The sequence below is a fragment of the Coenobita brevimanus genome, chromosome 8 (genome assembly GCF_032717465.1).
Source record: "Coenobita brevimanus isolate Jiangsu-jjx chromosome 8, ASM3271746v2, whole genome shotgun sequence".
NCBI classification, from domain to species: Eukaryota; Metazoa; Arthropoda; class Malacostraca; order Decapoda; family Coenobitidae; genus Coenobita; species Coenobita brevimanus.
The window spans coordinates 4,027,086-4,041,431 of NC_136961.1; the positions used below are offsets into that span (position 1 = coordinate 4,027,086).

General features: G+C 40.7%; 1 protein-coding gene across 1 annotated transcript in view; it reads right to left on the reverse strand.

The window, feature by feature from the left end:
* The window catches only part of LOC145405962 (hemicentin-2-like), a 147,003-nt gene that overhangs the window by 95,125 nt on the left and 37,532 nt on the right, over positions 1-14,346 (reverse strand). Inside the window, exons 4-5 of the mRNA XM_080277157.1 lie at positions 4,254-4,355; positions 3,500-3,608 (exon numbers count right to left, since the gene is read on the reverse strand). Of these exons, the coding sequence (XP_080133283.1) occupies positions 3,500-3,608; positions 4,254-4,355 (211 nt within the window). The remainder of the gene's footprint in view (positions 1-3,499; positions 3,609-4,253; positions 4,356-14,346) is intronic.

The window sequence follows — 14,346 nt, forward strand, 5'->3', positions numbered from 1 at the left end:
TCGTTTCCTACTGGAACAAGATGAATATCTAACCTGAGTTAGTTATCCTGGTATTCAGGTAGTAATCAAGAATAGCAAGAACACTGTTTATGAATGAATAGAGAAACCTGTACTGTACACATGAAAAATCATCTGATGAATTACCAATATGCTGGGAATCGAACCAGGGACTCTCAGGTGAGAGCCAGGCAGCATACCACTACACCACGACCAGGTAAAAGTCAATTTCCGTTGTCACAATCTTGTAACCAACGTCCCTCCTCCCCCACTGTGGGCATCAAGAGGATGAGTTAACCCCCTGGCACTCGGGCAAGTCGAGCTGAAGGGATAAAGATGAAGACCTGTGTGACTGAGGAGTGTGTGAAGGACTGATACACAAGGTTGAGGCAGGTATAATCTTTTGGATGTATGTTCGACGTTTGTGGGTAGTGATCTACGGGAAGAATCATTTTCACAATAAAAATGGAAGAAAAAACAAAACAAAGCATTATTCTTTCAGATTAACCATTGGTTCTCAAACTTTTTTTGCCCGCGACACATCAAACAATGTTGGCAAGACTCTCGACCCAGTCCTCCCGCGAATCTCAGTCTTCTCCTGGCTCCCTCCCTCCCTCCCCTTCGACACAGAGTATAGACCTACTGCCTCGGATCGTAGCTATAAAATGATATATGACTCTGTTCTCTCACACAAGTTCACAAGTAGATTTACCAAGAATAACCTATCTTCATTAGTGAGGTGAACGGGCTTGGTTTTTGGAACATAACTCCAACCTTGGTTTAATGCTGGAGACAGCAAACTCTTAGATCATCTTTTACCTCAAGCCGTTATCTGTATTTGGTTTTAGCATATGTCAATGCAGAAAATTTTGTTTCACAAAGACAGGTCGATCCGAAAGCAATCAGTGGCCTTGGATATTCTTGGATATTTATTTGAGAAAAAAATTCACATTTCGACCAGTGTTCTTGTTGCAAGCTTTGTCTGTACCGCTGAACAGCTCCGACAGTGCTTTCTTTAGGTCCATTGATCCACAGCAGCAATGAACGATTGTAGTATCTAGCCATATTTTTCTGGAGTTGTTTCTTTTGGGAAGTACCTCTTGAAGTTGTTCCGTAGTTCATGGAGGTGACAGCAGATAATTTCGTTGATTTTATCCAGACTCTCTCCATTCCCTTCCATTTTTTTTTTTTTTTTTTCACCTCGGGAAACATTACCACACCATCCCCACTTCTCACACTGCGCATCGTTCCAACTGCCTTCTGAGTGCATCGAGCTTCTCAGACAGATGTGATGCCTGTGTTTAGTCGTCGTGATAAGTTCAGCATACATCTTTATTATTATTATTATTTTTTTTTACTGAAGTATTTAAGACCAACAAGCAAGATCTGATGGCCAGTCACAGTTAGATAGTTGGCTAGTAGGGATCCAAAATCGATCAGGAATATGCACACCTCGCCTCGCATCTCATGAGTACAGGTGGGTGAGAACTTTCCTCAGGGAAAGTCACCAGGATTGTATATGGAAAAGTAGGGCTTAATAATCAGAACCATACAGAGTGTTACGAACAGCCTGGTATTCATGAATTGCAATTTGATTTTGTTTACCATTCTGCTCGCAGTTTAAAGGAAGCTGTCATGTTAAGATTAAAGGAAGCTGTCATGTTTATCAGTGGTGATCTATGCCCACAGGTCCTGAGGTGAGAGTTATGGTAAGGACGGGGGGGGAAGAGGAAAAGATCTTGGTCCTGGGCAAAGAACACATACCTTTTTCCTCAGTTGTCTCTTTGGATTCTAACACACGAAACACTGAAAATATGTAACTTCATACTATTCTATTTCATTTGTTTATAAGTAAATAGCACAATTCGACATTTGTAACATAATTTCTCTATTTTCTTCAAAATTTACCTTAAACTTCTACAGTAAGCATGCACCAGATGCTAAGAAAGCTGTAAATGTAGGCTTTGCAACTATTGTACAGTACTCGTATTGTTATATGACGTTTCTAAAATACAAATAATTGTTCAAACAATAATTTTCCAGCACAATAATTATCGCATTTTTTATTCAACCTCATATTCCAAACGCCTTACACAGCTGCAACCTCTCGTGAAACACTGAGTACAAAACGTAACTTTGATCACATAAATACTTTTACTTTTTATTAGACTACGTATATTTTGTTATAAGAAAAAAACTAACGCTATAAAAGACATATTTTTCTTCTTATATATTTTTTTCTTTCAAGAAATTACCTCGTGACCCTTTAAACTTATCTCGCGACCCGTCGGGGGTTCGTAACTGCATCCTGCGAACCGCGAGATTAACCTAGCTCGTAAACTACGGCATTTGGTTTTCTTGTATACTCTGTGGTTCAGAAATGACAAGATTGTTTAGATGTGTGCCTGGACTAATCTTCAGAGTATCTTTCTTCTAACCGCATACTCTAGACTCGACTCTGATTTACCATGGAAAAATATATGTATGATAGAAGCTAATGGCAGCAGTAAAAAATCTATCTCATTCCTTTCAAAGTGTAGGATCCCAGGGTCTAGAATGTTAACAAGTCTACATCCCTAGTGGCAGTATATTCCAGTCGCAGAGCCCGCAGCCACATCTGGAAGTTTGAGCTTTTGTTCGCAAAACAAGGTTGTTGCTGGTGATTTCTAATCACAACGCCACCAGACTTGTTAGTAGATTCTGAAGGAAATTCTTTCCAACTGAAAGCCGTAAAGTGTACAAAACATAATGTTGCAAGGTTTTTATTCCTATATCACACACACACACACACACACACACACACACACACACACACACACACACACACACACACACACACACACACACACAAATAGCTATCTAAATATTATCCCGTGAACAATAGGGTAATAAAGGGTAGCCTCCTTAATGGTAATTTCGCCAGAACGGTGTAAATCATAATTCAGTTTCAGTCTAGGGTTTCTTGTCTTATGATTTTTTTTTTTTTTCACAACAGAGAGTTTTTAGCATGATTAGATGAAACTGCATATTCTCAAATTTGCATATGGCAACCCTTGGACTAATATCTACAAATGTATACTGAGGGCAAGTATTTCAAAATTAGAATTTCAGTGGAAACTGCGTTGATAATGCATTCTATGCCACAGGGGTGAGATCAATAAGGAAAGTAGTCAAAAAAAAAAAAAAAAAAATGGTGCCACCACACAGTCTATCTCAAATCACTCGCCACCTATTCACACCATTTATGGCGTGGTAAATTAATTTTTATCATGAAATTTATACAGTTTCTAGCCTAAGTGATGTAAGTCACAGTTGTCCGCTGGGCATCAAGTGATGCAAGCCACATCCCTTGGGTTAAGAATTGAAATGTGAGACGGCTGGGTGTGTGGTGGACTGGTTTATGAGCGAGCCAAGTATAATTTTCTGATTGTAAACTGAAATGTTGCAAGTTGTGTTCTAGAGTAAGTTGAGATTAGGCAAAAAACAAGGCACATATACTTACGATTAACCTTAAGGGTGAAGACATGGGTGACCGGAGGGTGTGTGGTGAGTTGACATTCGTACTGGCCAGCATCGCTGAGCTGTACATCCTTCACCCATAACTGCCACGCCTGAGTAGAGCATATTACTGAGCAAGATGGAGGACACCGTATAAATTAATGAGTTTGAATCTGAGGCATATAATTAATATTATTACTACAACAAAGCAAATTAATCAGAAGATGAAATATCTCTTGAAAACAAAGGATTGGTTAGTGCAATATCTAACCCTTTCAGTTCAGTTTGCCTATACTAAACTGATGGAAATATTCTAGGTATACCCAAATCGGAGAGAAATGCAATAGGACTGAACTCATAAGGGTTATATTTTGTTTGGTTTCGAAAATGTGTAAACACCTCTTCCTTACAGATTTTATTTGCACACTACGAGTATATCTAAATATTATTCTACATGATAATAATTCAAATTCTTCTCTCTCTCTCTCTCTCTCTCTTTACATAATTTTCGCAATAACTACATATATTTTTACTTGTGCAATCTTATCGTTAGAAACAGTAATTGTAACACTTAAAATATATATTTTAAATACATTGTTACTAATGAATGCACACGGGCAGCCAATCAGCTGCCAGCTTTCAAAAGCTTAAGGCTCTTCTCTTCACAAATGAGATCGAATAGGCTATAATAGTGTTAATGTGTGTGTGTGTGTGTGTGTGTGTGTGTGTGTGTGTGTGTGTGTGCGTGCGCCACTAACCTTGTTGTGTGGTGAGTGTGTGGCAGTAAAGCGGTCCTCAGAGGCATATACCTGCTGCCCCACTGTCAGCAGGTGGTCGTCCTCTCGCCTCAGCCACGTTACCTGTGAGACAGAGAAGGACAGAGTGAAGCTTGAGAGAGAGAGAGGACAGAGTGAAGCTTGAGAGAGAGAGAGAGAGAGAGAGAGAGAGAGAGAGAGAGAGAGAGAGAGAGAGAGAAGGATGAATATCTGAAGATAAGGGTTGAAAAGTGCAGAAGGACAGTCGCTGGAATTACATCAGATGTACATTACATCCAAAGGCCGTATTTAAAGTCCTTGCTTAATAGCAATATCATCGTCATCTCCCCAGCAAATTTTTTGTCGCCTAAGTATGACGTGATGTGGTGAGGTTGTGACCCCTGAGTGACACGATCAAATAATGTTGTCTCCCACAAGAGCCGTAAATGATTAAGACCGACTGAACCTTTAGCAAACTTATCATAAAAATATCATTATGTTAGTGTAATCCATACATCACGGAATAGCAATATCATCGGTCCGACCCAAATGAGATGAAAGTTGTTATTCTGTTGATACAAAGGCGTACTGGTCGAAAATTTTCACCACTCAGTGAACTTGATCACTGAGTGATTGTTCTCAAACTTGAATCCCTTAGTTCTTGCCCGACCCTAAATCCTTCCTTCAAGTTTGGTTAAACAGCTCAAAACTGTTTGAGTTGTTGTCCTGTGTCCTTGGCATTTAACCTTTCATTGTGAACTTAGCATTTGATTATTTTAAAAATTTAACCTCTTTATTCTTTATGCAGAGTCCTTCAACATAGCTTGATCTAAATCGGATAAAAGCTTTAAAATGAACATTTGAAGTTGACCATTGATATGTTGATGTCGCCAACAATAGGTCAATTCCATGCGAGATGGTCAGCCCATCCCCAAGATTGATCCAAAATCAAACCTATACTCTTTAAGTTAAGCCGTTCATTGACTCATGGGTCAAACTTTGGCCTTCCCCTGTGAATTTGCTCTCTCCCTGATTATTGACGAAATAAAATCTCTACAAGATTCCTGTACCTTCAAACCTCCCCAGCATTCTTTTAAACTGGAGAAAAACTTTTAACTCACGCACTTGCCCATACGGGAGTTTGTCCAAGATCAGTGATATCCACACCGTCATATCTCGGGAGTTAGACAACCTAGAACATTCAATTATAAGCCATCTTATTCATCAATCCTTCTTCTCGGTGATGCAAGTGTCCTAAGGTCTCTAGGTAAAGGATTGTGGAGTACAGAGGCAAGAAAACAATGAAACTTTTATCCCAACTGCTAGGTTATATTCGAGGGTATGAAAGGGCCATGGCCACGGCTCTGTCCCTCATCAGAGCTAGCCAGTTGCATTCAGTTTCACTGTTTACAGCACTCAGTATCACCATATGTTTGTGTGGCTGGCTGATTAGCATGTGGGCAGCTTGTGAGGAGTTGAGAAGGAGTGGCTAGCTGGCACACGGAGGAGACGAATCGGACACCGTGGAATCACACACACACACACACACACACACACACACACACACACACACACACACACACACACACACACACACACACACACACACACACACACACACACACACACACACGTGAGCAAAATACACCTAACCGTCTCCATGTCTTGGAGGTGACTGGCTCCCTGGCTGAGAGCATCTTTCTGAGTTGCCTGAGTCATCATACATGATAAACATAGGCACGAGCTTTAAAAAGGGCATGAATGCCAACGCGAGTGCACGAGTCAGCCAGAATGCTCAAAATCTCTCTGACCGAGCATGTATACTGATCACCCCAGCCATAGGGCTTTTATTTTAATAGATCAGATTTTGACCTAACTCTGTGATATTGACTTGTGACTTGTTCTAAAATGTGATTTAAATATTCTGACACACACACACACACACACACGCACACACACACACACACACACACACACACACACACACACACACACACACACACACACACACACACACACACACACACACACACACACACACACACACACACACACACACACACATGTATGTGCGCACATCAGTCAAAACATACCACTTTTTCTTACTTTGCGAGTGTGGGTGCATAAACAGAGAAGAAAAAATTGAGGGGAGATAGAGTAGTAGAATATGACAGAGCAGAGAATAAGAGCCAGATGAGAAGTTTTTGAAACTGTATCACCGTCAGAGTGCAAGAAGGGCCAGTGTAAAAAATATACTCTCTCTCTCTCTCTCTCTCTCTCTCTCTCTCTCTCTCTCTCTCTATATATATATATATATATATATATATATATATATATATATATATATAGGAGCGGAAAGGAATGTATTAATCTCCTTTCTGAATTAATGTTTTCACTGTAAGTTTATAAAAAGAATGCAGCTGAAACCCACCCCAGTAAATAGAGGGACAGAATCTTTCACCACTGAAACGTAAGCCACTTTGGATGGTGTTTCATGAGCCAGACACAGAATCAGCATATTTAAACACTGGTCCTTCTTGCATTCAACCAGATAATTATGTCCCAGATATTAAGCTATCAACAATAACAGGGAAATCAGAAAAGGCGAAAGGAAAACGATGAGACAAAAAAAAAAAAAAACTAAGAAATGGGGTCGAGAGAGATATGTTTTCTATATTTCTCTGTAACTTCTTTATTTCATGTATGCAGTCTGCAATAAAAGAACAGTCTCTATGTAACTGTCAAAGTAGAAATGCCAATTAAAAATTGGATAAACTGAAAAAGGAACAAGCCGGAAGGTGACGATGGCCAGCTCTAAGCGGACCAAGCTTTGTCAGCGACCGGAAATGAGTTTCGACACAAAAAGTCATTTATGTATGGAGGTTCTCCAGTGTAACATTCCACCAAAGAATCATGGCCCAGACCTAATAATATTCGGAGCCTTAGCATTTCACGCAAGCAAGGTCGTAATTTTAGCCTCCATATTTTCTGCATTTGATGTCCTTTGACTCCTGACCTTGCAGATATAGGTCATTCATGTACGAATCACACTTGCAGTACTCAGTAATGCCTATATGCATGCAAAGTTTCATTTGAGTTCATCCACTCACTCTGGAGCTAGGGAACTTGAAATTCACAGAAGGGCCCACCAGAGTTACAACTTCTAGGTGGCGCTGCCAGTGACTGGAAGTGAGTTTCGACACTAATTGCCATTTTTGTATGGAGGTACTCCAGCGCAACATTCCACCCAAGAACCATGGCCCTGGCTTATTAATCTTCGGAACACTAGCATTTCGCGCGAGCACAGTCGTGATTTTAGCAATTTTCACCGATTTAGCATTTGATGATCTTAGATCCCTGACCTGGCCGATGTAACACAGAAGTGTACGATAGGAATTTGTAGTACTAGTCAACTGCAAGCATGCAGAATTTCAATCGGTTTCATTGAGCCACTGGGTAACTAGAGGGGCGTTTTTTAAACCAGCACTGGTTGCAAGGAGTGCTGAGGCCAGTAGTCACAGGGTTGCCACTCGAAAACTAGAGAAGAGAAGGGAAAAATGGATGGCACACTTCCGATAGGGAATGACCTCAAGATTACGCCTAAAGAAGTTAGAGCTTTCTACGCCCATCAGTAATGCTTATACAGCTCAAGATGTGAAAAGTACGAAAAAAGCGGGTTTTCAGCCGTTGCTAGGCAAGGAGTAGTTGGCTGGCAACCAAAACCATGCGGACACAACTAGGTCATAGGCTGGTCATTGTATCCAAGTTTGGTCGGAATCGGTTAAATTTGAAGGGTAGAAGCCACAGTTAAGCAAGAAAGAGAAAAAGAATACAAGAATACAAGAAAGAAAGAAAGAAAGAATACACGACTAACAATAAGGGCAACATGGAGCAGGCCAATGAGAGAAAACTGTTTGAGGTGCAAGAGTATTTACCTATTGTTATTATTATTATTATTATTATTATTATTATTATTATTACTATTATATTCATGTGAGTGGGGTGGAGGGTATGTGGATGGTTCTCTCACCAGCCCCATCCGCGTCATATAAAACATCTTCTCCAATACTTTCACGCCAGACCTGAATGAAACAGCAAACCTCCCCTGACTAAGACCATATTCAGTGTGGACGGTGGGTATCAGCGCCAAATTGCTGATATGTGAAAGTGTCGGCATCTATTGCGTGTAGGAGTACTGGCATCACGCAAAAAATTCTACTCTACACTGCCACGTAGGAAAGTATAAGAGAAATATAGTGTAGATACAATAACTGATTTTTTTCCCTTTTCACTGACTTATTATATGCAGGTGTTAACCACCGATACATTGTTCTTCACTGAGATGAGAGTATTATAGGTGAGCTGAAAAAAAAAAAAAAATGTAACTAGGAAGGCGAGCTTCAGATGCATACTTTTCTGCACACACGCGGGGAAAAAAAAAAAAAAAAACTCAGCGAAAGGGATGAAAGATTTATTCCTTCCAATTATACCTGAACACAAAAGTAAATCAAATTCAAGATTCAATAATTTCGGCAGCATATTTTTGGAAGAAAAAAGAAAGGTTATTGACAGGAGGAAAGACCGACTGAAAATGTTTTCGGAGTTGACTAGTTGCTTGCATAAAAGATCGAGAACAGTGATTGGCTTTTGCATTACGGAGGTAGACGTGAAAAGAGTGAGAGTATGTTGCTATACGTGATTTGCGTGCGACAGTAACTGGGAAACACAAACAGAAGACTTTTAAACGAGAGTTGCTACAGGACAAAGAGAGAGAGAGAGAGAGAGAGAGAGAGAGAGAATGTTAGCGTAGGAGCAAAAAAAGCATTAAGTGAGATGATGTTAATTATAATACTAACTTACAGCCGTGAAGTGCAGATTGTGTTTGAGGAACATTAAGTACTGTAAGCTAAGAATGTGAGTTGTTTAAACAGGTCTAAGAAGTGTTTGTGAAGTGACGTACAGGGATATGGGAGGGGGGGGAAATTTGATTCGTGAAGAATATGGTGTATAAGCTGACGTTCAGAGAAATTTAAAAAGTAAAACCTTGTTGTGGTTTGGGCGTCTAGATAAAGTGGGAGGCCAGAGACTAACCGTGGGAAAGCATGGGGGAAGAGGTGGGAAGAACAAACATGGTGGATGAGTTGACGATCACCCAAGAGCTTGACTTACTGCATTTTTTACAACAATGGATCACAAGTTCAAATAGAATGGTGAAAGGATTCTTTTTTTTTTTTTTATATAGTGTAAACCAAACTTTGTGGAAGAGTAAATGTAAAATAACAAGCATGAATAGATTCGAGTTTGAGAACGGTTCGTTAGAGTACAACTTCACAGGGAAATGTCAAAGGTCAAAGGACAGAGTTAATTCCAGTTTTTATCAGATATGCACCAGAGTTAGTGAAAGGTTTAAGAGTTAAGCCCCCTCCTAGCAGAGATAAACAACAAAATCAACAACAACAGGCAACAAATAAAATAGTGAGGCCACTGCCACCATCTGCGATAGTGAAATCCACCCTCGCTAGCATGATGGAGCAATGCAATATTATCTTGTTTTATTTATTTTTCCTTAATGTCATCAGAATCTTTAATTCTAGCACCAAAAACGATTATTATAACGTAAACCACTTGAAATATTTAGAAGATTGCTGGGTCTATATGGGCTCAAAAACAACAATTTTCTTCAAGCATGGCAGGAGGGCACCTTTTTTGTTTTGTTACTGTTGCCTGATTCTGTATAATCATCTGACTATATTTCATGTTGGTATATAATGCTTAGATATAGTTATCTGAATGCAGCAAGACTTTGAATAAATCCTTTTTTTTTTTTTTTTTTTTTTTTGAGAGAGAGAGAAAGAGAATGAACAAAATAACTGCACAGCACAGCAAAACTATGGTCAACTCTACGTGTGCCATCTTACTCACTGGAATTTATGCACAAGAAAAAAAAAAGACTTCAAAAGGGACTCAGAAAAAATAAATTCTATGAAGGGCTTTGATAAAGGAAAAAAAAATGAAAACTACAAAAAAGCCGATCTTAAATCTCCTTGAAGATTACCTAAAAATATTACGAAACTTAATTATAAATAACACAACGCGACCTAAAAATGACCCAATGTCGGAGAAAAGTCAATGTTTCGTACATAATTAATAAGCGACCTTAAACTCAACAACGACAATCACAGTGATTCTTAAATAAAATGCATTAAAGTTTAATACACAGAACACACAACTAACTTCCCTGACTGCACTTTTACAATCTTCCGTGATCGTAACTTTATTTACCTGTTGCCAGAAGCCTTAATTCCGTAAGGGGTGGCCACAAACAAATTGCCTCCATGCCACCCTGTTCCCCACCATTTCATTGCCTTGCTCCCAGCTCACACACACCCTCTCTCATACACCTCTCTCATATACCTCTACAGCAGACTGTAGCACCAGTCGTGCAGGGCAGTACTCCGAACGTGGATGGAAGCCTGACGACAGGAAGAGCTGGAGCTCCCTTTTCATCGGCCCTCGGGACTAGTTCCAGACCATCCCCTTTTGCTGAACTTCTTCAGTGTTTCAGTAACAGAGAAAGTAGGCCAGCATGCTCTCCAATACAAGTTTTTCTACCTGTCAACACCAAACTACATGCACACTACACATTACACTTTTACAAAATTTTAGAAAAAAGGCATCTAATAACGTAGCCTTGGAATCCCCGGGGAGGGGGGGGGGCATAAATGCTCCCACCATCCGCCCCTCTCCCGGGGACGACTCAGCTAGGTGCCTAGAACCACTGTCTGACTCCCTTCTTCATTCCTGCAACATTCCCGGCCTTTCCTCTAACTTTCTCCCTGTTGAGCACCACCTCTCCTCCTCTAAACCTCATCTTCTCTTAACTAAGACTCAGAGTTTGAGGTAACTGATAGCAAACCCTTTTCTGTATCCTCCTACTTTATACTCATTTCAAAGTCAGAAGTGGTTGTTGTGTATATGTATTCAACGACTAATCTTGCTCTCGTGTTCCTGAACTTGATTCTTCCGAATTCCCTATGCTCTGGCTTCGGTTTTGTTGTCATTTTCTAAATAGAACTGTGCCGTTTATTTATCCCCTACTTCTACTGACTATGAAAAATTCTTCGACTATCTTATTTCTATGATGGAACACATCCTGTCCGTTTCTCTTTTCTCTGAAATCTCCATTCTAGGAGATTTCAATGTTCACCACCACCTTTGGCTCTCCTCTCCTTTCACTGATCCACCTGATGAACAAGCCTACATCTTTTCTCTCCTGATGATATATAGCAGCTTGCACAGCACCCTACCCTTATCCCTGACTGCCTTGGAGAGAGTTTCAACATCCTTGATCTCTTCCTTACAACTAATCCTTCTGTTTACACTGTTAATAGCCTATTTCCCCTTCGCTGGGCTCCTCCAATCACAACCTTATTACCTCAACCTGTCCTATCGCTCCATTATGGCATGTGGAACCTCCAAAGAAACGTCAGTTGTCGCACTTTGGAGCCGCTGATTGGAAAGCCCTCAGGCAGTACTACTTTGATTTTCCCTGGAACGATTCTTGCTTCCATGGCCGGGAGCCATCTGAGTGTGCCTCGCGCATTCTGGAGGTTATTCTCTCTAGCATGGAAACATATATTCCTTTCTCATACAATTTGACTAATGCAAGAAAGCCTTGGTTTAATCACGCTTGTTCTAATGCTGTCCACAACAAGGAGAAGGCCTATAAAAGGTACAGGAGCCAACCCACCCCTGAATCACATCGTTTTTTTTTGTTTCTGCACAGAATCGTGTTAAGTCTTTTCTTTGCTCTGCTAAAAATAATTTCATCCGTACTAAATGCTCTGAACTCTCCAACTCGAATTCTTCCCGCTCCTTCTGGCACCTTGCCAAAAACCTTTTTAACAACTTTACCTCATCATCCATCCATCCTCTTATCTACTCTGATGGCTCTGTAGCTATTTCTTCTACTGATAAAGCAGATCTCTTCGCTCAGACTTTCTTCTCCAATTCCACCTTAGACGATTCTAGTACTATTCCCCATCACTTCCTCCCCTCTGACTTCCTTATGGCTGACATTGAAATTTCTTCAGCGGATGTATTTTATGCTATCACTGGCCTCATTACTAGCAAGGCATATGGGCCTGATGGGGTTCCTCCTGTTGTCCTCGAGAATTATGCTTCTGTGCTTACATCCTGCCTAGGTAAACTCTTTCGCCTTTGTATATCAACTTGTACCTTTTCTTCTTGCTGGAAGTTTGCTCTCATTCAGCCAGTCCCAAAGAAGGGAAGAAGGGTGACCATTCCCAACCCTCTAACTATCGCCCAATTGCTTTAACATCCTGTGTCTCAAAAGTTTTCGAGTTCATTATTAACAGAAAAATATAAAAGCTTCTTTCCTATCACAACCTTCTTTGTGATCATCAGTATGGGTTCCGTCAGGGACGCTCCACTGCCGATCTTCTCACATCCCTCTTAGACTCCTAGTAATCCTCCTTGCGGGACTTTGGCAAAAGCTTTGGCATTGCTCTTGAGATCTCAAAGGCTTTTGATCAAATCTAGGATAAATCTCTGATTTCCAAACTGTCCACTTACGGTTTCTTTCCTTCTCTCCGTGCCTTCATCTATAGTTTCCTTTCTGGTCGTTCTATAGCTGCTGTTGTAGACGGCCATCGTTCTTCTACTACATCTATCAACAGTGGTGTTCGTCATGGCTCTGTCCTATCACCAGTTCTCTTCCTTTTATGCATCAATGTCTTTCTAAGCTGTATATGTAACCGTAGTCACTCATACACTGATGACTCCATCCTTAATCTTTCCATTCAGTTCCTGCAATGTCCATCTCAGTAATTACATCAACAAACAAGGGATGAGGCTATGGCACACCTAATGTCTGACTTGGCTTGTATCTCTGACTGGAGTAAAAATAATCTTGTTGTTTTTTCTGTATCAAAGACTCAGTTCTTACATTTATGAACCCGACAAAATCTTCCACAGGAGTACCCACGAATGTGTAATAACAAGCTTAATCTTGCTTCATCCTTGAACATGCTTGGGGTTTCATTCTCTCGGGATTTGTCTTGGAAAGATCATATTGCATCTCTTGTAAAATCTTCTTCTAAGATTTTAGGTGTGCTAAGCCAACTCCGTATGTTCTTTACCCCTGCACAGTAATTGACTTTATACACTGGTTTTATTCGCCCCTGTGTAGAGTACAACTCTTATGTGTGGGGAGGCTCCCCACATACAGCTCTTCTCAATAGGGTGGAGTCAAAGGCTTTTCGTCTCATTAACTCTCCTCCTCTTACTGGCACCCTTCAATCTCTGTCTCTTCGCCGCATTGTTGCATCTTTATCCCTTTTCTATCGCTACTTCAGTGGTCACCGCTCGTCTGAACTGTCTGCTTGCATCCCTCCACCTCTACGATGGGCGCATAGCACTCGTCTAGCAACAAACTCTTATCCCCTTTCTGTCCAACTCTCTAATACAAGAATTAGCCGTTCCGCCCACTCCTTCATTTGTGCAACAGGTCAACCCCGGAACTATGTCCCTCTGTTTGTATATCCTGCTTCCTATGATCTCCAGTCTTTCAGACGCAGTGTGTCCAGGCATCTCAAAATGAATGGATCTTGAATTTTGCTCTCTTTTGTATTGTTTTTTGTTGTTGTTTTTTTGATGGAAGGTTTGTCGCCTTTTAGCCTTTGGTTCCTTCTTTCTTGCATAAAAAAAAAAATTTATCCTTGGCATCCCTCTCCCTCTCACCCCCTCAACCTCACTCACATACACTCTCCTCGTCAGTCTCTCACTCCATCGTCTCGACACGGCCAAACCACCTCAGTGTGTTTCTCCTAACGCTTCCTATCACATCCACATCCACACCATAATGCTTCTTCATTTCCTTATCTGTCGGTCCGACTCTCCATGCGCCTCCGCGTGCTCCTCTAAAAATATCTCATTTCCACTGCTATGACTCTTGACTTGTGTCCCTCCAACACGGTCTAAGCTTCACTTCCCTATGTTAGAGTTGGTATCACAAGACTGTCATGCAGTAACTTTTTCACTTCCATAGTCATTTCCCTGTTTCTATTGACTACTT